The sequence below is a fragment of the Engraulis encrasicolus genome, chromosome 21 (assembly GCF_034702125.1).
Source record: "Engraulis encrasicolus isolate BLACKSEA-1 chromosome 21, IST_EnEncr_1.0, whole genome shotgun sequence".
Classification (NCBI taxonomy): Eukaryota; Metazoa; Chordata; class Actinopteri; order Clupeiformes; family Engraulidae; genus Engraulis; species Engraulis encrasicolus.
The window spans coordinates 7,294,614-7,317,435 of record NC_085877.1 but is presented as its reverse complement, the minus strand read 5'-3'; the positions used below and the strand labels follow the sequence as shown (position 1 = coordinate 7,317,435).

Below are 22,822 nucleotides of genomic sequence, written 5' to 3'. Positions count from 1 at the left end.
GGGGAGGAGGAGGGTGTTACATAACTCAACCTTTCTGCTCTATCCCGCTTCAGAGAATGAACATGGGTCTTCGCATGCACATGCTTGCACGCACACATACACACAACTGAACACACATGTCTGTGTGCTCAATGACATTGCGTCATCACAGATAATCGTGTCGCATTGACTGAGACTGCACACAATGCCCAAGTGTTCACATATGGACATACATTATGTTAATATATTTAAGACGCAACACAATCATTTATGAAGCCAATTCATCACAATGTGATATGAATGAGACTTTCAACGCTAGAAAGAGGCTGCACGGAGTGTGAGGGTATGCAAAGATTTTGTCATAAGATGGGGGTGTGATTCATTGGTGCATGGGTGCATGCAGGTTTGCACAGGCACTATAAGGATACGTCACAACCTCTAGTCAAATTTAACCATAGCGGACAAAATATTCCCTACCAATATCTGCCATTTTATTATGATATAACAAAATTACTGATCTACCAATATTAATCATTTTATTTTATTACGAAGAAAGAAAGTCAAATCATATTCAGTTGTATGAATGGGGTTATTGTTATGACCAAACCTACGACCTTAGGGTTAAGATCTGCAATGTCCTTTTCCTTTTAGACATGCTCCTTATTCACATTCGCAGCAGACTACCCAATCCCTGCTGGCCAGATGGGAGTGGACAGGAGCTTTTATTTATGATGGACAGATGGGGGATTTCATGACAAATGCAAAAACAAACAGAAAACGACAAAAACAGAAACTCTCGATACCAGCTCAACATTAAAGCGACTAGATGAACAGCATACAATCCTTTTTATTTGCAATTGAACTTAATTGAAATTGGGGTCCAATGTTGGTGCACAGTGTGACATCTCTGTGCGTAGTAGGAATAGAGGGGGGAGGATGAGGGGTTTTATGGAGGGTGAGGGTCAGTGACAGAGAGAAGGACGGCAGGGTCTGGGGGGTTGGGCAAAGGGGGGAAGGGAAGGGTAAGTAAGCAAGGAAGCCAACAGGGGGTGACAAGGAGGTCAGTTCCCCCAGGCCCAGGGAAAAGGTTGGGGAGGGGGGATGCAGGATTGGGCCCTCATTACATTGTATTGGGTGGATTGCGGGTGGAGTGGGGCTTTCATATGACTTTGTCCTGGACACGGCAAAAGCGGTCAGCGACTCTGAGGGCAGGAGTATGAAGTCGAGGCTCATGACTGGGCGGTCTGCTCTGGACACATGTAGCAGTTACACAGCAAAATCACACATCTCATCTCCTACAATAAATATTCTCTATCTACGCACACTGTACAAATTCAGAGATCTGATAAAATGACAATGTATTTGTACAGTACGCAATGAGCACAAAGAGTCCTATAGCAGCACAGCAAAATCAGACATCTCCTATTGTAATTATTCTCTGAAAACACATACTACTAATTCTCTAAATACACACGCTGCACCGTACAAATTCGGCCCAAACTCATAGCACAAATGCGGAGGGTATGTGCTATGGAGGCTGCAGTCTGAAAACAGATGAAGTAGCCCATGCAATTGGCACACAGCCCTACAGCAGCCTAGATGTTGAAGGCAATCAAGGACAGGGACAGGACAACATACACGTTGCACATGTGCGTGCGTCCTCTATTAAAATGGCTTTGAGCTGTGTGGTTATCACCACAGCATCTGCAGGTGCTGTTCTGTCAGTCAATCAGATCAAACACTACAGGCTAATCCCTACCACAATGGCCTTCTGTAAAGCAATGAACATCTCTATATATAGCTTATATGTTTACTCAACCTGTTCTGCTCATGAGGTTCAACATGACCCAGACCTGCCCCCTGCTGTTTAAAATGTTATAAGTCGCCTTGGTAATACAAACGCTTTTGTTAGATCTAATCTCAACATCTCTTTCAGTGCATGCTTTTTGAACTTACTTTTTATAAGTTAAATAGAAATGGTAATGGAGCATAGCATCTTGTTCTCTGATGTGCAAATGAAATGCATTTGACATTAACCTATGAAAAATTAGACTAAATACAAGTGCCCGTTCCCAGCGGCATCTGTCATTTAGACTGTAGAATAGCACCCTCTTTTGGGGATTGTGGTAGAACTGCAGTTGGTAAACGTGACGTAGTAGTATTGTATACTGTATTTAATTGTACTGTATTTAATATAATGTAATATATGTGTGTGTGAAAGAGAGAGAGAGAGAGAGAGAGAGAGAGAGAGAGAGAGAGAGAGAGAGAGAGAGAGAGAGAGTTGTGGGGACTGGTAAAGACACAGACAGATCGGAAACTCCCACACTTCATAGCACAAAAGACCTGCTTCCTCCTCTCTGACACTCTAAGAAGTGAGCGGGGAACAGAGAGGAAGACATACAGTAGCAACAATAACGACAAGAAACAACTTAAGTTTAAAAAAAAAAAACGACAAGAAATCAACTGAAATGCTGTGTAGGCCTCAGTAGAGACAAGTATGTGAAGAGAAGACAGACAGACGGGAAATATTGAAGAGAAGACAAAATGGCTCAGGGACTAACACCCAGAAAGTCAATCATCTGTGCACTGATGATATGTGTCTTCCCGCATGCAGGTACTGTACAATTGATTACCCACCACTAAGCCAAGGCCACACAGCACCACACCTCACCTTGCGAAACAGGGCTGCTTTCAAACCACATCAAAAATGAACTAATGTGCCACAAGGATCTATTTATGTTGGTTTAAAATGTCATGTCACATATCCTTGCCATGCACCTCGTTCACTATGTTTTGAAGCTGGATTTGAACAATTCTGCGTTAATTCTTTAATTTAATGTGAGTTTCTGTACGACATTTGGTCATTTTACTGTGTAATTGGGTAAATTGGCTTAATATAGTTTTTCAGAAGCACATCCAGGAATGATGTAGGTTTATGAAGCGGTGGTACTCAGCGAAAGTCAACTTTGAAAAATCCATGAAGTAAAGCATATTATTTGATGAACAGTTATATAATACATTTATTATATCAACATTGATATAATGTTGTTTCACAAAAAAAGCAAAGGCATGCCCATATTTCTCGTTGACACTCACATTAGAAGGTGCATTCTGACATTTGACATGTTGTACCACCCACTGTGGAAAAGTTGTAAAAAGAAATGAAAGGGCGCACTAGTTTTTTAACCCATTTAAAAGCCATAAACTCGCTGCACTCTATAATCTATCAATTATCTACTATTTTTAGAATGTTAATGAATATTGCAAGGAACATTTTAAACAATTAGTGTGAGGAGGCAGAATTGCACATATGTAGAATAGGTAGCCTCTTAGTGCAGATGGGGTCGCCGGTGGGCCTATTCACTATGTGCTGAAAATACTCGACTACAACATAACAACATTGCTATGATATTACAGAGAGGCTTAAGTAACATATTAAGACATAGCCATTACATTTTGCTGACAGTAAGGTTATAACATAGGCTCTGTGTTAAGGGGTTAAGCATCTCAAATACAACACAGTGTGTGTGTGTGTGTGCGGGTGTGTGTTTGTGTGTGTGTGTGTGTAAAGCTGTATACGTACAATGTTGCCTTGTCTTCTATATCTTTAAATCTGCACGTTAAGGGTGAGCAAACAGCAAACGTTACACAGGCAGGAATCCTTCACTATGAAAAACATAAAAACGTATGTAAATGTATGTTACAATCCAGCTACAATCCAGTATTGGCTTCAGTGCCAGCTGCTTCTTCTAATTCACATGTGATCTGGAGTTATGCTGAACTAAACCATTAGATCAGATAATAGATCATAGATTAGATCATACAGTAGGCATTTCTTAATCCAGGTGTCACATCACTCCACTGAAACATTTCTAAAGAAACATTAAAGTAATGTTATAAACTAACCCTCAACATTCATAAAGACCTACTACTAAATAATGCAAGTTTTAACGTACCATATGTAGTACTGCCATGCCAAGATTCACCTAAAAAGACGCTGGCGCATATCATTATCCCCATTCCCAATGTTCCCCATGTGTCTGTAGTGTACATGTGTTGGATAAATAACACCTAAAAGCAAAAGTCCAGATCAAATTTACAATCTCCTGTCTGAGGGTCTGTGCGTTCTAACTAAAAAATCAATAAAAGGTAGGCCTATTCAAAAGGATTTATTAAAGGAATAGTTCTGTGTAAAATGAAACTTGACGTATCCAAATACATTTTGCAATAGGACAATATATCGAAAATGTACCGTTATCGCAATATCACGGCTTGCAATACAAAAGTTGGTTAAATTACGATGCCTGGTTTTAAATTTTAAATAACAGCAAATTTGGTGAAAAGGTTCAAAAAAGGTATTAAAAAGGTTGACATTTTAAGTTGATGCTGTATATTAGCCATGCTTTTTCCAAATAAAAATAATGTTGGATATAAAACATTGCTCTCAGTTGTTTTAAACATGATTAAGTGTAGAATGAGCAGTTGAGAGGGGAAAATTAATTAAATATCGCGAGTAATATCGAGTAATATACAGTCATGTTATCGCGTACATATTTTTCTATCATCGTGCAGCCCTAATTTGCAATACCATTTCTTTCCCAGAGGGACTATATTTCATAATCCATCCCTGCCTTTAAGAGACATGCATTTGGAGGAGTTGCGACCCATTGTGCCAAAGCACCTGTGTCATTAAGCAGGGTCGCTCACAGCTTTAGCTGGGCCTGGGACAAACTCATCTGAAAGGCCGCCCAATCAATACTATATACAGTGTAATGAGAACCAAGTTCTGGGCCCCTCTTCCCCTTGGGACTGGGACAGCTGACCCCTTTGTACCCCCCTGTTCAGATTCCCTGGTCATATAGGGACAGAGGATTGACTCCGGCCTGGGTCATATCCCAATCCTACCCCATCTCTACCACTCATTTCCTGCCTCCATCTCCTACCATCATGTCCTAGTAAAGGCTAAAATGCACAGAAAACAGACAATAAAAAAGAGACATGCCGGTGAGAATGAAATCTCTACTTCTCAAAATGATGTGAAACCCACCCACAGTGGCAGGAAGTGATATTGTAAGGGGGGTGGCATGTTGTAAGTAGGTCAGAATACCATGATTGTGGTCAGTAAAGCAGAGTACAAGAATTGTCTGACCACCTACGAAGCATTGCAGAAAAAAACATCAGTTGTTGATGATTTTTTTTTAAAAATCAGAAATACTGAAAACATTCCTTTTTATATAATAGTACCGTCGAATCATTCCAAGTATTCTTAATGGTTTCAAATGTTGCATGTATGTATAGGGGGCAGTCCAAGTTGTTAATGTGCCACTAATCAGGAATACATACAATTTATATTTTCCACTTGATTTGTTATGGTGTATTAGGGTGGAAACATTTCTGACAAACAAATGTGCATTGTAAAACGATTTTTTAACAAAACTGTGCAATTGTGTACTCATTAAACATGGCATAAACAGAATGTCTGCAGACATCAAACATTTTTGGCAAAGACGCTAAATCTAATGCAAATCTAAATTGGGGAAAAAATCCTGGTCCTTGGTTTTCTTTTTTTCTTTTTGCCTAATTTATTACCCACAGCCTACAATTTTAAACTATTTTAGTTATGCACGTATTCAAAAGGATGCAATAGGAGAGACCAATTACATTTTCACTATTAGGCCTACTGACATTTGCAAGTAGCCGATGTATGTAGCCTCATTAGTGTTTTGCTAATGGGCATATTGGCCATATATCTGCCAAAAATCATGAATGAGGACTTTTAAAAAAAAAGATCTGTGGAAAACTCTCACTAAACAATCAATTTATAATATTTTTTAATCCTCTACCACCGGACAGGAATATCCAACAAAGCACTATTATCCATCTCTCAGACAACAGAGGGAGGCACCTTCCTTCTGACCTGTCGCCTGTCTCTGACTGGGGGCACCAAAGTGAGCCAGACAGGCTGGGCGATGGTTGCTGGCCCCAACAACAGAACCAATCTGGCGACTGACCACCCCCTGTTCGGCACGCACATACTCCCCCAGTACCGAGAGCAGGTTCAGATGGGGAGCGAGTCCTCCTCCGAGCCCAACACCACCACCACCACCATCCTCAGGCTGACGGACTGGCAGACCAACCTGACTGATCGCTTCTGCTGCGCATTCCACACCTTCCCCTCCGGGAAGCTGGAGCGCTGCATCAGCATCCGTCAAAGCAACGCTGAGTCTGACGGTATGCAAGCACTCTGCCTTCTCCACACCCAGGGCCGTAACCAGACATTTTCAGATGTAGAGGTCAAATATTGCGTGCTGTACTGCATTATGTTCATTTAGAATGCTTCAAACACTTCAGTCAAACTCTTAGGTTTGTTTTCATTAATCACTGCCTTGAGGATAAATGGGAAGGACGGATACTGAATTTATCATTGTTGATCATTTATCGACTTTCATCATAGATAAATTTTACATTCCTGAAAAAAATACAGAGGACATGACCTCTGTGTCCTCAACGGTAGTTACGGCCATGTTCACACCTCACAAGCACACACTTTGATTTGTGCCACTGGCATCTAACAGCCACTGTACATGTTCACAGCTCCACAATCACATGCAAGCTCACTTTAGTGAATTCAACTCTAGGGGGATGCTCAGTGATCTATAAAGTTTATGGAGGCTAAGGCATATTGTTCCAGTATCAATCCCAGTCAGCCATTACTATACAAACTCTAACAAACAAAGAGACAAACAAAGAAAGGAACAAACAAAACACAATAATAGTATTCATGCTGCTGAAATCTCTCTCTCTCTCTCTCTCTCTCTCTCTCTCTCTCTCTCTCTCTCTCTCTCTCTCTCTCTCTCTCTCTCTCTCTCTCTCTCTCTCTCTCTCAGGCTGGATGTGTATACTGTTTTATGTATCAAATTGGATTGTATTATTATAATTGTGCAACATCTTATTAATACAGCATTGTTAACCCCATCTTGACTGCTATATGAACAAAATCAGTTGTAATATTGATATTTTTTAATGTGCTTTTCATGTCTATCCATTTGCCTGGATCCTTTCTGGTGCAACATTTTCCATTTCATTTCATTTTCATTTAATTTACTTTTCATTTTTACGAGATGCAAAACTATCCGTGAACATGTAGGCTATCAAGCCAGGAACACTGCAGAGAATGTATTTAAAACAAACTCAATCCTAATCTCACAGTTGCACATCAAAGACTGTAATCGAGCATCTGGTTGCAATTCACTGACGCAGGGAGCTTGACCAAGATGCCAGTAAGTCAAGTAAGTGTTAGAGCGTAGGTGTCAGCCACAAAACTAAGTCATAGTGGTTTACAGTACAGTGCGGACAGGGAGTATCAAACAGAGAGCAATCAGTTACCAGTACCATTTTAACCCCTTTGCGCGGAGCCTATGTTTTAACCTCACTGTCATCAAAATTGTAATGGCTACAGTATATCACGAAAGTGAGTACACCCCTCACAGTTTTGCAGTTTTTTGAGTATATCTTTTCATAGGAAAGCATTACAGAAATTTCACTTTGACACAATGATTAGTGACCTTTTAACAACATATTTAACCGGTTACATTTCTTGTTCACTCAGAAAAAAACAAAATACAGCCATTAATGTTTGAACATGTACTCACAAAAGTGAGTACACCCCAGATTAAAATCCGGTAGAGAAGGGGCTATGTTGGCTCGAATCGTCTCGAAATGAAAAGGGATGACAAGGGAGGTCCTCAGTGTGCGTTTCAACCTTTCTTTGCATTGAACTTTTACATTTTGAGTCTGCATCTGGCTTAAATAGATTGGTGTGAGATTTGAATGCAATCCCATGGAGAATATCATGATCTGCTTCAGTAGTCACAGTGCATGTTGACATGCATGTTTCTTTTAGGTGTATTTCAGATTGCCAATGTTGACAGCATTCATGCATCCCCAAACCATGTCAGTCCCACTACCATGCTTGGCTTATGAGAGGATACACCTTTTTTGTAAAACTCACTTGTTTACCACCACACATGCTTGACACCATCTAAAGCAAATTTGTTCATCTTGGTCTCAAGAGAGATGAACAGACCAAGGATATGGATAACTGGAACCATGTCGTGTGATCTGAAGAGACCAAGATAAACAAATTTGCTTTAGATGGTGTCAAGCATGTGTGGTGGTAAACAAGTGAGTTTTACAAAAAAGGTGCATCCTCTCATAAGCCAAGCATGGTAGTGGGACTGACATGGTTTGGGGATGCATGAATGCTGTCAACATTGGCAATCTGAAATACACCTAAAAGAAACATGCATGTCAACATGCACTGTGACTACTGAAGCAGATCATGATATTCTCCATAGGATTGCATTACAAAATCTCACACCAATCTATTTAAGCCAGATGCAGACTCAAAATTTAAAAGTTCAATGCAAAGAAAGGTTGAAACGCACACTGATGACCTCCCTTGTCATCCCTTTTCATTTCGTTTCATTTCGAGGCGATTCGAGCCAACATAGCCCCTTCTCTACCTGATTTTAATCTGGGGTGTACTCACTTTTGTGAGTACATGTTCAAACATTAATGGCTGTATTTTGTTTTTTTCTGAGTGAACAAGAAATTTAAGCGGTTAAATATGTTGTTAAAAGGTCACTAATCATTGTGTCAAAGTGAAATTTCTGTAATGCTTTCCTATGAAAAGATATACTCAAAATTCTGCAAAACTGTGAGGGGTGTATTCACTTTCGTGATATACTGTATGTCTTAATCTCTTACTTAAGGCTCTCTGTAATGGCATAGCAATCTCTATAAGAGGCTTTGGTGTCCGTCCGTCCCTCCGTCCGTCCGTCCGCCCTCCCGTGATGAGTTTCTGAATTGTGATTCCCTCTTGTGATTCCCTCTTGTGTCCACAAGGTGGCAGTCGCTCAGTGGAGTGGCAGAGCTCAGTTTTGGCCTGGAGCTCATGCGTGCAAACCAAAACGTCTACCATAATGGTTAGCAAACCGGCTACGCAGCTGATTGATTGCATTATCTGACACAACTGCAGTTTTGCTTAATTTAAAGTCCCTAAGCGACTATAAATGTTGTGGCTTCCATATATTGATGTAAAAGTGCCCCACGAAGTAATGAAGCACAACAAAGTTACTCCACATTACCATTTTACCACTCGTTTTTCTATGCTAACAGGGTAGCTAATGTAGCATTGTAAATGATCCAGGGAGAAAGGGGGAAATGTTGTGATTTCAGTCCGCCTGAGGCAACGATTTTCGTGGGGAAGATGACCTGCATCTCGGTGGCATTGAACCACGCCCCCGTGCCTTATTTGGCTCGCTCAGCACGTGCGTCCTCAGTCCAATCGCAATGCTTTATTTTCCCCAGACGTTTAATCGCATTTAGCCTAATAAGTGAAAGTGTCATGTATACACATCGCAAAATAACTCTTAATCCGATCTATTTAAATCGCATTTATTAAATCGGACTTAAAAACATCATGTACACGTAGCCAATGTCTCATTGATTAGTTTATGGAACTTGCGGTTTGTCTGTTACGGTCCACGAAGACAATATCCACGTGAAAACGCAAACGCCTGCAAACCACTGTTTTGACAGAAATACAGTTCACCTGTCGCCTACTCTGTTTTCTTTCCAAAGCGGCATTTAAAAGTATTCCATGAAATCAAACATCAACGTCACTTCAAATAGGTGACAGCATCATGCACACACATGAAATAACACTTCAGTGAGGGGGGGACATAACTGCTCTCATATTAAAGTGAAAAGAGAATTTCACATTTTAGTTTATTTAATGTAGGCCTATGCAAAATTGCAAATAGCCTATTCATTGAAATCTGTCCAGAAAGGGTTGTAATGTTTGCCTGTTTTTTATGTTTGTAATTATTAAAAAAAAAAAAAATAGCCTAACAAAAATAGAGATTTTATGTTAAAAAAAAATGTGAGATGGGATGGACCGATGGCCCCCCTAACCTAAATTCGCCTTAGGTCCCCACATTGCTAAATGTAGTGTAAGGGATTATTTTGAAAAGACAGTAACATGTAATCAGCAATGCATTACAGTTTTTCAGTAAATTGCCCAACACTGTTGAAATCCTATGGTACTTTTTCAAATCCAGGCTTATACAGTACATGGTAGGCTTATTGATAAATTGCCTTGACAGGTTATGAGGAGGCCAAGGGGGCGTTTGGGCAAAAAAGGTTCAGAACGGGCATAGACGGACGCATCTGTTGTCCGCCTGTCGGACTTGTTATGATGTAGTTGAGTATTTTCGGCAAATAGTGAATAGGCCCGCTGGCGACCCCATGTGCACAAAGAGACTACGCTAACATTACATGTCCATTTTTGTCCATCCATTGCATTTATTCATCCATTCTAAAATGGCTGCTGATGGCTATGCTACTGAGACGATATCTTTACTCAGTACAAACAGTATCTGTATGTCTCCGCTTATGTGTTTGCTGAAGGTAACATCAGCAACGAGGTAGCAGCAACCTGGGGATTGGGCATTTTTAATGGTTATATGGCTCACATGGAGCTCTGAGCCTGAGAAAATGTCTGGTGGCCATAAAGATGTAAAAAAAGGCCGGCGTCTCTTCATTACAATTCTTTTGGTATATTTTGGCCACCATATCCATATTCATATCAAACAAAAGCAAAACAATTACAATTTACAATTACAATTACAAGTAAATCAATGGAGCTTGTTTTTTTTTTCGAAGAAAAGTTATGCGTTCCTCTAATTTGTCCGTGACAGATTGGCCTACTTAAGAAATGGGAGGAACCAATGTTTTTATACACTATGTCTCCAGCCAAAGACTAAATTTGGTGTTTTACTTTGGTACAGTACGACATGTGATTTGCAAATTACATTGCAATGTACGTTGCAAAGAATCAAATCATTGTTTCCAAGAACAACTAAAATTATGTTTATTGTGTTTTCAGTTTTTCTGTAGGTACATAAAGTAAACAATTGATACTTTGTGACTTGTGCAAGGTGTACTTCTGATGGCCAAACCACTTTTGGAGGAAGTAAAATATCGTGAATTTAAATGCGCCTTTTCACTTCCTTCCAACCAGTTCCGCACACTTAAGGACCACATGTATTTTTCATAAAGAATTTCTGGTGAATGTTGCCATAGATACAGTTTCATAAATGTACTATTTCAATACACAAGGTTAATGGTAATTGATGAGTTGGCTTCATGTCAGGAAAATGATGCACAAGTTAAAGGTTTCAGATATAGGCCTAGTCATTGTAGCTACCGTAGGACCAGGCTACACGCAGTGTTCATCAAAATTCTTTCAAGATGCTAACCCAAGTCACAATTTTAATTAAAATGAAAGAAGAGATGAAATAAAAAGCATATGCAACGCGCTGCCTCTCTTGTTTATTTTTTTTTTCAGTTTTGAAAGTCAGTTTAATTTGAATCCAATACTTTTCAAATATAATGTATATTTTTGTCTCTCCACAGTGCTCACACCCCAGAATGTGATGGCCCAGAGTGACCAGAGGCTGGCAAGCCGTGTGATAATATTGGCAGGAGGTGCCGTTCTGGCTCTCGGCCTCCTCAGCATGTCTATATTCTTCTGCTGGAGGAGCAGCTTCAAAAGGTAATCATCTTTCACACACACACACACACACACACACACACACACACACACACACACTATAGAAACAATCACAATACGAACAAGCATTCATGTTTGTCACTCGCGCACACACACATGCACACACACACGCACACACACACACCATAGAAACAATAACAACATGAACAAGCATTCATGTTTGTCACTCGCGCTCTCTCTCACACACACACACACACACACACACACACACACACACACACACACACACACACACACACACACACACACACACACACACACACACACACGTACCATAACAACAACAGGTGACAAGTAAAATAATCACTCATCTGTATGAGGAGCAGGATTTGGTGTAACCTTCAAGAGTTTGTACTAAAGGGGTTTCACTAAGCGGCAAGTTTTTGGTTTCTCTCTTTTTTTAAATTATAAAAGCACAAATAACAACGCACACACACACACACACACACACACACACACACACACACACACACACACACACACACACACAATACAGTACTGTACGACCACAATTACATGTATCTTGTATGTATGCAGACACACACACACACACACGCACGCACGCACGCATGCATGCATGCACGCACACATACACAAACACACGCGCACACACACACACACACACACACACACACACACACACACACACACACACACACACACACACACACACGGACTTAACAATAACTTTAAGGGGGTAAAGTAAGATTTTAATCTCTTGCTCTTGATTTCAGGTGGGGAGTATTTGAAGTGGAGAGCGCACACTCAGCAGAGGCCCAGCCAGAAGCCGAGGTAAGAGAGTGCCGCTTTGAGCACACACACATACACACACACACGAGGTCTACAGCACATGTACATGTTCAACATAAAAATATCCCTCAGATGATAAGAGCTCAGCCTCACTCTGTCCTGCTTACTATGAAGACAGGAAACCACACTGAGGCCTGAGTATCTTGTTTCCTGTTGTGTTTCAATGTGACTGTGACATGGCTGTGGTTATGGCTAGAAAACCAGGCCCTTAGTGGCTGACACTTCGGAAAACAAAACAATATATTTTTTTCCATTAAGAGTTGCAGAACGGTTGAGTGAGATATACATCTTATGTTCTTAAAATGCACGAAACACTTTTTTGCCACCCGCTCCGCACCCTTTCTGTGTGAAAGGACAAAATTGTGCTACATGTGTGGGCGTTTTTCACCTGAGCTGGATTTTGCGCTGAAAGGAAACTAATGTTTTGTTGACTTCAACTCTGTTGCACGTCCTTCCCAATAGGTACAGGCTGAAAGCGCACCTCAGCCCACTGGCAATCTGGGATTCGACCCCTCCAAACTCTATGCAAAAATCAAACAAGACCTGTATTATGGGCGGCTGTGGAAGTCGTACCAGGGCAGGCCACAGACACGGGAGCCAGGAGGAGGACCACCGGCGACAGCACCCAGGAAGGTCTACTCTTTTGTGGGAGAGCATTCACCTGCACAGAAGAACCAAGAGGAACCTTGAACAAAAAATATACAGTAGGCTATAAAGAAAGAGTTCCGGTTTGACAATTTGTAGCTTGTCGCTTTAATGCTTTTGGACGCAACTGCACTTTGGTCTTTGTCTATGTTTGCACACAGCATTTCACATGTACAGTAGGCTACATGCTCAAAAGGACAGATATAATTTCATCTACATGTTTTATATACTATATAATAATTGTCATTGCTATTAATTGCTAATTATTATCTTGAGGAACTTTTAACATGCAATGCATGTTTTAAGAACATTGCTGTATTTACTGGGTGTTTATGTTCATTTATAAGTCAGTAATAATGTGATTCAAAATGACTTGCAGGTATGGCTGAGGTTGTGATTATTTATTCCAGGACTAAAATAAAATAAAATAAGTTTTTGTGACAAATGTGTGAAGATAATGTTCAAGATTCAAGATCCAAGAGTTTACTCTCGTTGTCATTGAAGGCAACGAAATTGTGTGTGGAGGGAGCAACAACCCAGCATAGTTTCAAGTAGTAGAAGTAGCCTGTACATAGTCTAAGTACTTGGCTGTGGCTAGGTGGTTGCTACACTATTGATGTCAATCTATTTTTGCTAAAATAGTAGCCAGTGCTACGAACACCCTTTCTGCAGCCTACACATGTGCATGCATTGCTTTATGCTGGACAACGCTAGATCCCACAGAAGTCATTCACTTCAAAAGTTATGGAAGGTCAAAAGACACCTTGCACGGATGCCAACACACCCCAGTCACTCTTCAGATTTTATTTTTTAATAGGCTAAATGTAGTGCATTTCACACACTAAGCCTACCTAAATCTAAAACACCACTGGCTATGGTTTGTTGTTGTTGTTTCCAATGACCTTTAAAACGTTTCACGGGCTCATATTTAGACTCTTCAAAATGAAAATGGGCCCACCATCATCAAGCATACACTCTACAAAGCAGTGACAACCAACTCCCAAAACACTGTGATGACCCCAACTGACATGTTTTAACTTGTAGGAGAGGAAACAAAGGGAAATAATGTCCAAATAGTACCTTCCACTAAATGGTAATGATGATGCCAACTCGTGGTGTAATGAGTGAGAAGAAAAAATAGCAGACATTGGATAGGCCTATAGGGTGAACTAAGGTAATTTGGGACATCAGCCAAATTGGGACAAATAAGGTTTTGGGTTGTTTTCTTTCTAAATATTAGCAGCCAATCACAAAATGGGATGTAATATTGTTACTGCAACTGTCATGTATAAGGAACAATAATTTTATTTGGTGTTAAGTATCATAAAAGAAATGAGCAAAGGTTTGAAGTGACAGTGGATCCAACACTTGTCAGTTTAGCTAGCTGACATGTCGATTATGCTATCAGATCATAAGGATATTATGGCTGAATTAGTGATTATATGGTACAAAATATGATTGAAATATATGTTGTTTTACTAAAGGTTTAACTCAATATCAAAACATTTACACATTTGTCTTTACTTTATTAAGGAGACATACTTTTAGTAAGTATAGTGGAGTGAGCTAATTTGGGACAATATTTTAAGCTAAAATGGGACAGTTTTCTCATAGCAACAGAATGGGCTTCTGTTAGCTGTTAGCATAACATATTAGCACGCCATAGGCCTGTATTGTAATATGCATCCCACATGCTAATGGCCATGGCCACAGTCACACATCCATAGTATGGAGTATTACTCCTTCAATATTCTCTTGAAATGGAAATGTTTCAGGGATGTTATATCATTTTTTAAATAGTTAAGATCCTAGTCTACTGTTAACAAGAGGAAAAACGATATTATTCTTCAGTTTGTGCAAAAATAATGATAATCAAACAGACTGTCCCATTTTACATTAAAGGGTGTCCCAAATTGCCATAGCATTTTCTCACAACGAAGTTGGTGGCTCACTGTCTTTAAATGTTAATATATTATAAAATATCATACTTCAAAAACTAATTCCTACATGGAAATGTACCCAAGACCCATATGAAGACATACAATTACTAAATGTTGGTGTATTTTAAACTTAAAGTGGGTTTTTTTTGCGATCTACCAAAAGTGTCCCAATTTACCATAGTTCACCCTATTAGGCCTCAGCTCAATGCTGTTTTCACCTTGCACCAGTCTCGCCTTCACTGTCAACGTAAATGTTCTGTATCAACAATTTCCCCTGTAGCCTAAAACTGGTGAGGAGGGAAAAGGCACAAGCTGCATACCGTAATCAGGCCGACACCACTTGCCGATGACTTGTTACGCGCATAAGACTGGAGCGTTCAGTCCCTGTTCAATTCAGTGCACTCAAACCCAGAAGAAAAAACAAGGAAATGCGCGAGACGCCAGGTGGCGGCAAAATACTGAAGAAAAGATAGGCCTATGTTCCTCAGACAGCTTCGTGGTTTAAGTGGCTGAAATGAAAGAAAGTGACAATTGCTAAGCTTCAAAGCCGGGGTCACCACGGTCAGTCGAAGTAACGTAGGCCTATTCCGAATAGTTTTCTAAACAGGTAGTTTTATATCAAACTGTTTTCTGTCGTGCATGCCCAAGCAACTTTGAATGCAATGCAAATGAGTAGGCCTAACACTGTTGCATTTACTGTAGCCTACCACGTTTAAAATGACCTCCCAAGATTATGACACTGCCCACCCATAACCGTTTTTGCTGACTTCACATTCCTCAAAGAGTGCCATTGACCAGAGGTCAAAGGTAATAAATATGGCCTACCGTCTAAATAACTTGCAGTAAACTTTTTTTCTACTAGGTAGGGGCCTACGATAGAGGCATTGGGCAGCAGCAATTAATGTTCTTTTTTTGTTCTGTCTGCGCGCAATGGTCGTTCTTCACTGAAGCGTCACTGAAGAAGACTACCAAATCTCTCTCTCTCTCAACAAAAAAAAAAAAAAAAAAACACGGTGCACCACTGTGTCTTTAGGCAGACGCAGAAAGTTTACTTTTGCAGGCCTGCAATTAGTTTTCAGTTTGTTTTCAGTCAATTCTGTTTAATCTTTGCCCCTTCCTCGGTCAATTTAAGCGGTGGACGGTATCGTCTCTGATTTAGCGTTTTGTACAGGTGGTCTGTCAGTAGTCGTTCATTTTGATAGAGAAGCATGGAGCCCGGGTGTGTAGGTGAAAATGACGGTCTGACATTTTGGCTGGCCAAACCTGAGGATTACGCGGATGTCATGTCCATATCCATGGACATATACGGGGGCAACGACTACCTCCCACACCGATATCATGAGTGGATGACCGAGCCGGACCGTGTGGTACTGTTGGCCCGGAGAACAGGCAAGCTGGTCAGAAGAAGCCTATTGCACATGCATTACCATTAGTCTGCTAGGGGAGCACGGGGCACAAAGTTATGGGGGTAAGATGTAACACTGACTTTTTATCAAGACGGACCAATCATTTTCTGCCTACTTCAGTAAACAGTATTGTTGCAGTCAACAGAAGCCTTCGGAAAAGTTTCAAACGTTTTTGTTGAGATTTCATTGAGTTATTCCACAAAGTGTGTTTTAGCACCCTGAAAGTATTTTTTTCCACGTCACTTGTTTTTCGTTTAGTGAAGCATGGGTGCAAGCTACCAAAACTATTCCGATATTGCCGGATACTGTGTTTTCTCAGTTACAAGATGATACCATGCTGAAGTTTGTCGCTATTTCGTAGCCAGTGCTAGGTTGGCAACAGTCATGACTGAGGCGACGGGGGCTAGTTGTAACACGGTGAAATTCAGTGAAATTCTCATTCAAAACAAAGGTGAAATAAAATTGGCACACAAATGCAAACCTATCACATTTTATTTGAAGTGTGGCTCTATTCATTTAAATATTATTCATATTAAGTTATTATAAAAGTTATTATTAAGCTATACTGTGAAATTGGATTTTGTGATTTTTAATGACTAGGCTAATAAAATTAAAGCCTCTAAAGCAGAAATTCTTTAAGTAAGGTAAGCGTACCCATTAAGCCCACCAAAATCTAAATTTCTTTATTTTTCAATCATGTTCACACAATTTTTTTGTGAAATGATTTCTTAAATAGTAAGATTTACCTCTCTTCTCAATGTTTATCACTGAATTGATGAATATTTCAAAGTACAATATGAAGATTTTTTACGAGAAAAGTGAAAAGTCTGAATGGGCTTAAATGGTACCTTTGGTACCATTTAAGCCCACTTGTGTTCCAAATAAGCTCATATAGTTATTTCTCTATCAAAATACCTGGTGAGGTGTGTGAGTTGAGTTTAAACAGTGTAGCCTACATGGCATAAATGGTTTCAGATCAAAATATTCTTCCAAAATGTAAGATTTACTCAAAAAATAATGTGTAAAACCTAATTAAATATTACAGCATCTCTTACTTCATATACTTCATAAAATTCTTCATCCAAACAGAGAATTTTTTTATTTATTGATTATTGTTAGTTCATTACATTACGCCTTTTTAACCAACAACTTGAGATTGTACAGCACTTTTTATGTCCCTCAAAGGCATTTTTCATTAGCATGCATGCCAACTTGCATGCATTTCAATGGGGTGTACCATTTAAGCCCACCTAGTACCCATTAAGCCCGCCTATACAAAAAGCTATTTTATGGAAATAATCAACTCCACAAAAACATTTCATGATGCATTTCTTTAAAGATCAATGCCAAACAAACTGGAATATGCTTAGAATTCATACCTAACCACCTTAAGTCTTACGGTAGAGTAAGATAAAGATGGTGTGTGGTTGTATCAAGAGAATATCAGCGTTTGCTCGCTCATAAAACACATCTTTCCATTTGAAGGGAAATGCTATAATTTAGTAAAACACTGCATGTATATATATAAAAATCATTACATTTACCTCTTAGTTCACTAAATATGAAAGTATTTTCAAAATATTTGACTTAAACTAGCTGAAATTCTATGATTTCTGACATGTCCCAAAACAGCAAAGTTTTGAGGCAACTTCTTGTCAGTAGTCCTGAGACTGGGTTCACTTGGACGGGGATAACTCGACGATAAAAAATGTGATTTGTTTGCAATAAAAAACATTTAGTCAGTTACTAAACCCTTTCATTGGATAGGGTGATGAACAACAAAATTCACTTTTTCCCTTTCTTTAAATTGACCTCAAAGTTGAAAGTGGGCTTAAAGGGTACATGGGCTTAATGGGTACGCTTACCTTATCTCTCTACTCTCTCGGTCTAAAGACTATTTTTTTAGTAGTGTCTTTGGTAACAAAGTATCTTTAAGTACCATACATTTATAAACAAACACACTTGTGGTGAAATTATACTGAATTAATTGATCTAAATAAATATTTTCAACATGTGTTACAACTAATCCTCCCCCTGTTACAACTTACACCATCTGTGGGGTAAAATGTAACATTTAACATCCTCCACAAACGGTGAAAATGTAAAGCAATGGTAGGTTTTTATAACAAACCACCAGTGTTAATATGTAACAGAGATGTGTACGTTTCATGTGTTAAAAAATAAATAATGCAACGGCCTTAAATGTGAAGATATCAGCCCAAAAGCAAAAACCGTTACTTTGTGCCCCGCATTCCCCTATTCTGTAGGCCAATTTAAGTTAGGGAAGAGTGATTCTTTTGAATTCTCCTATATTAATATAGACTATTTTTTAAGTTCTTGCAACCACAAAATATAGAATGGATCTGATTTTTTATTTTCAAATCCTTAATTGTCTGTGTCATTGTTGTCAGATAGGCAACAAGAATCCTTATTTGTCTACAATAACCTGATTACTACATTGAAATTATTGATGTTGCTATGGTTTGATGCAAGATCTTTCAATGTTTCGCTGTGTGTGTGCTTTTATTTTGTCATAACAGGTTGCTTTGGAGTCTGGGGTGCTGGTGGATGGTGGCCGTACAGTGGTGGTGGAGGGCTTACGAGTATGTCCCACTGAGAGGGGACGCGGAGTGGCCGGGACCATCCAGGGGTTTGCTGACAGCTACTTGAAGAAGCTCTATCCCAGCATCCAGGTTAAGCGGATGACCAGAGGAGATGACCCAGGACCAGAAAAGCTGTCAAAGTTTAAACTGCTGGCACGGAGGGTGAGTGCCATGTCTCACCAGCTGGTAGTATATAGGATGTCAAAAAATTGAAAAGTAGTGAGATATGCTGTTTGGGACATACTGTATGTGTACATCTGTACAACTGTATTCTGCATCAAAATGAGTTATTTCCTGCTTTTATATTTACCTTTGTGAAATGTCTTTTGGGAGAATCAAAAGTGATTAGTGTGTATTACAGGGCTTTACACTGGCAGCTGCCAACCGGCCAAATGCTGGTAAAAATTGGCTGTGGCTGGAAGCAATTTCAGTGTCTCTAGCCAATTTGGCAGACAGCTTATTCTATTGTATGGCATGTGAGAATAGCATATATTCTTCACTTTGCCCCTTGTGTATCAATTGTTTGTATTTAAGTTCAAGAAAAAGCTCAGTTACTCAGTTTCTATTTGTATGTTTTATTTACATGTAGAAACCCATGCACTCATCTCATGTATTTCATGATTAAAAAAAAAAATTGTGGCTAGTAGAATAGCTGGATGGCTAGTGACTCGGGAAAACCACTAGCCACAGTGCAAGCGAAAAAGTTAATGCCCAGCCCTGGTGTATACAATATAAATTTACTCACGAAAGCTTGAAAACAAGTGGGTATCATACTGTAGACTACTGAACTTCTTACTTGGATTTTTGTTTTGGTTTAACTTGGTTTTGGTTTAACTGTAACAACTTTTTCTCACAGTATTTTTCCAATGACCAGTCCAGGGCTTCGTTTCTCCATTGCAAAGTTGCTAACAGACTAGCAACGTTGTGGAGTAGATACTATAAAAGTTGCTAACTCCTGTGTCTCGAACGTTAGCACACGAAGTAACTACTGTTTGGAGTGATGCGCACTTTGAAGTAGTGGGGACTTTGAAAGTGGGGCGCCTCCTATCCGTATCTCGACAGTGGAGTTGACGTGAAGTTGAAGTACGGCTGGAGTAGATCCATTGAGTCCAGACATCACCTAAGCCACCCCAAGTAACACACAGTGCTAGTCTACTTCAGAGTGTGACTCCACCCATTAGCTAAACTTGTAGTACATATTTGACCACAAATGTGTCAATATCTTTTAATCCTGTGGTGCAAAAGCACTGAAAATCAATCGACATGCACACAAAGTCATGATACAGCTGCGAGAGTGTTCAGAACACAAATTCACGTCATGTCATTTGTTTGTGAAAAAAAAATGTCATATCCTTGGAATCTGATGAATCCCACAATAATAATATACTTTTAGCTGTCCGGATTTGTTTTGTTTTCAAGAATATGAGTTGATAAGAACACCACTTAATATTGCATAATGTTGCACAAATATTGCTGTGTGAAATACACACTACAAAATTTGAATGGTATTCATGTCTGAAACAATGTCGGAAAGTCGCCAACAAATGCCATTACGTACCACTGTGCTCTCGATGTGAGAAACGCGGTAAGAAAAGGCATAATTATGCTGTCAGCCTCCCCCTCGCCGCGCGCCTGCTCCCCCTCTCTTTGTGCACCTGCTGTGAGCACGTCCTCACACCTTTTCTTCCATGCCTTATTGCCCTCCATTCTGTGCTGCTTCCTCTCATTCTTTCACCTTCTCTCCAATTTGTCTTCCCTCCATCCCGCTCTGTTCTCACAATAAAACCTTACTTCCTTGACTGATGATGTGCCGTTTGATGATGTGCCCCCCCAAACATCTCCTCCATTCATTTTTATTTCTCTACGTCTTGGTTTGTACTCGCAGGCTGTTTTGTCCTTACTTGGTGAGGCGGAGGACTTTGATGGCTTTACCGAGGCCCTGAAGGCCAGGTTGATGTCGGAGAACGCAGGTGGAGGAGCAGGTGGGTCGATCAGTCGGCCACTACACTAAAAACAGTTATTAGAAAACGGCCTCAAAGAAGACCTCCCACTGCCACTGTGGGGGGAAACCATTAAAAGTCCCAGAAAGAAACCTTAAAGTTCTCAGAGAACACACACAGTAGGCTAGGTGTCTGATTTGTTCTTAGGGGTTATACTATAACTGTAGGTGTCTGATTTGTTCTTGCAGGTTCTTTGAGAAACTTTTACATACATATTGGGAGTGTGTGGGGGAAGTGTCTGAAGAACCTCTCATTTGTTTTGTAGTACACCTGCCCCTGCAGACGGAGGATAAGCAGCTGAGGACTATCTTACTGCAGCCAGACCTCGCCCAGAGACTCCAGCTCCCTGGCGGCTCCATCATCCAGGACTGGCAGCCCCTGGAGCCAATAGAAAGCAACCTGGCCGTGCTGAGGAGACGGAACCTCACGTGGTTTGTTGCTGCCGGTAGCGGTGGGTCACCTGACAACAACAGACCGGCCTTCCTGAGTTTCTACACGCCCCCGTACCCAGTGCCGTACGGCTTTCGTCTCAACATCGACTTGTACGGTACGGACCCAAGCCTGGCGCGTGGGGCACTGGTGGCCAACCTGGATAGGGTCAGGGCGCAGTTGAGGGGTAAAGTGGCTATGCACTTGTACATGCACCAAGCTGTGGCGGAGAGCCTCAAGGAGTTCTGCCAGACGCAGTCGAGCGTGCAGTGGGGGCAGTGGAGGAGCATCTGGGAGCAGCTGTTTCTGGAAAGAGATTTTTAACAAGTGGTCGGAAGAGAGAAAGAACATTTCATTTGTGCCTTGTGTCTGAGAGAGAGAGAGAGAGAGAGAGAGAGAGAGAGAGAGAGAGAGAGAGAGAGAGAGAGAGAGAGAGAGAGAAAAGAGAGAGAGGAGAAGGTTGGGGGGAGAGGAGGGGGGTTGAAAAGCACCAAATGAATGTAATGTTAAAAAAAGTTCCAAGTGATATAAAGTTCCACTCTGGTGGAAATAAACTGCCGCAGTCACAATTTTCAGACTTTTTCTGGAACTTTTGGCGTCTTATCTCTGAATAGTCGAATGTGAGTGCTCAACTCAAAGCAAACAAATTTCACTGCCACTTCCTCTACTTGATTTGTTGTGAGTCTGGCGCACCCAGACGAAACATGCACCTATTGCATTCCCCATGTGATAAAATTCTGTCTGAGACAGAAAAGTGTTCATGAAAGAGGACCTTGGAGCCTCAGTTTAACCAATAATAAATCCAGTAATGCCCTTTTAATATTTAGAGTGTTGTGTTTTAAAGATTGCAAGTAATTGCATTGGGACAAATGCTCAAAGTAACACTAGTGACAATAGGCAAATACCTTATCTAAGTAAGTAATATTTGTCATAGTAACAGCAAATGCCTTCTAACAAGGTAGTCATATAAGTCAACATACAGTAACATAATAGTGCATTTCCTCATAGTAAGGCTAGTGAGGATAAACAAATGCCATGCTTAAAAGTGATGAAACAAATAGCTTCCCCAAACTGATTCTAGTCACACCAACAGATAGAGTACATCCTCACTCACTGTCAACTGCTGTACAGATAGCAGAATACACAGCAAAGACGAAGTAAACAAACCCACCACCCACTGTGGACCAACATATTAATTTTCATCCCGGTTGTGTGTTCAAAAGGTTTTTAACTATCCTGATTTAAGGACAGTAACAAAGAAATCTGGAATCAGCTAATTTTGTGTAACCTTTTCATTGTATAATTCGTTTTATTGAATTCAATAGCCCTCACAGCCTTTTGCCACACATAATGTATTTTGTATGAACACATA

General features: G+C 40.2%; 2 protein-coding genes and 1 long non-coding RNA gene across 4 annotated transcripts in view; 2 read left to right on the top strand and 1 right to left on the bottom strand.

The window, feature by feature from the left end:
- The window catches only part of LOC134437875 (uncharacterized), a 33,210-nt gene extending 20,131 nt beyond the window's left edge, over positions 1–13,079 (bottom strand). Inside the window, exon 1 of the long non-coding RNA XR_010032498.1 lies at positions 13,001–13,079. This is a non-coding gene — a long non-coding RNA (uncharacterized LOC134437875). The remainder of the gene's footprint in view (positions 1–13,000) is intronic.
- si:ch211-196f2.6 (immunoglobulin domain-containing protein) lies at positions 2,380–13,479 on the top strand. The gene is made up of 5 exons (XM_063187435.1): positions 2,380–2,593; positions 5,833–6,210; positions 11,461–11,599; positions 12,352–12,409; positions 12,890–13,479. The coding sequence occupies exons 1-5, from the start codon at positions 2,524–2,526 to the stop codon at positions 13,115–13,117; spliced, it is 873 nt and encodes a 290-aa protein (XP_063043505.1). The 5' UTR covers positions 2,380–2,523; the 3' UTR covers positions 13,118–13,479.
- Positions 13,480–15,843: 2,364 nt separating this feature from the next.
- Positions 15,844–22,008, top strand: nat16l (N-acetyltransferase 16, like). 2 transcript variants are annotated; one of them, XM_063187432.1, is made up of 4 exons: positions 15,844–16,409; positions 18,959–19,183; positions 20,907–21,003; positions 21,287–22,008. In XM_063187432.1, the coding sequence occupies exons 1-4, from the start codon at positions 16,221–16,223 to the stop codon at positions 21,772–21,774; spliced, it is 999 nt and encodes a 332-aa protein (XP_063043502.1). In that variant the 5' UTR covers positions 15,844–16,220; the 3' UTR covers positions 21,775–22,008. The 2 variants fall into 2 exon arrangements, with proteins under 2 accessions (XP_063043502.1, XP_063043503.1); XM_063187433.1 differs by having other exon boundaries at positions 16,395–16,480.
- The last annotated feature ends 814 nt before the right edge of the window (positions 22,009–22,822 follow it).

What these genes read in the sequence shown, in the direction of transcription:
- si:ch211-196f2.6 (XM_063187435.1), top strand. Translation starts at nt 2,524, where the DNA reads ATGGCTCAGGGACTAACACCCAGAAAGTCAATCATCTGTGCACTGATG. An exon ending in AAGCAACGCTGAGTCTGACG is followed by an intron (nt 6,211 to 11,460) that starts GTATGCAAGCAC and finishes GTCTCTCCACAG; the next exon opens with TGCTCACACCCCAGAATGTG. An exon ending in TGGAGGAGCAGCTTCAAAAG is followed by an intron (nt 11,600 to 12,351) that starts GTAATCATCTTT and finishes TCTTGATTTCAG; the next exon opens with GTGGGGAGTATTTGAAGTGG.
- nat16l (XM_063187432.1), top strand. Translation starts at nt 16,221, where the DNA reads ATGGAGCCCGGGTGTGTAGGTGAAAATGACGGTCTGACATTTTGGCTG. An exon ending in CCCGGAGAACAGGCAAGCTG is followed by an intron (nt 16,410 to 18,958) that starts GTCAGAAGAAGC and finishes TTGTCATAACAG; the next exon opens with GTTGCTTTGGAGTCTGGGGT. An exon ending in TTAAACTGCTGGCACGGAGG is followed by an intron (nt 19,184 to 20,906) that starts GTGAGTGCCATG and finishes TTGTACTCGCAG; the next exon opens with GCTGTTTTGTCCTTACTTGG.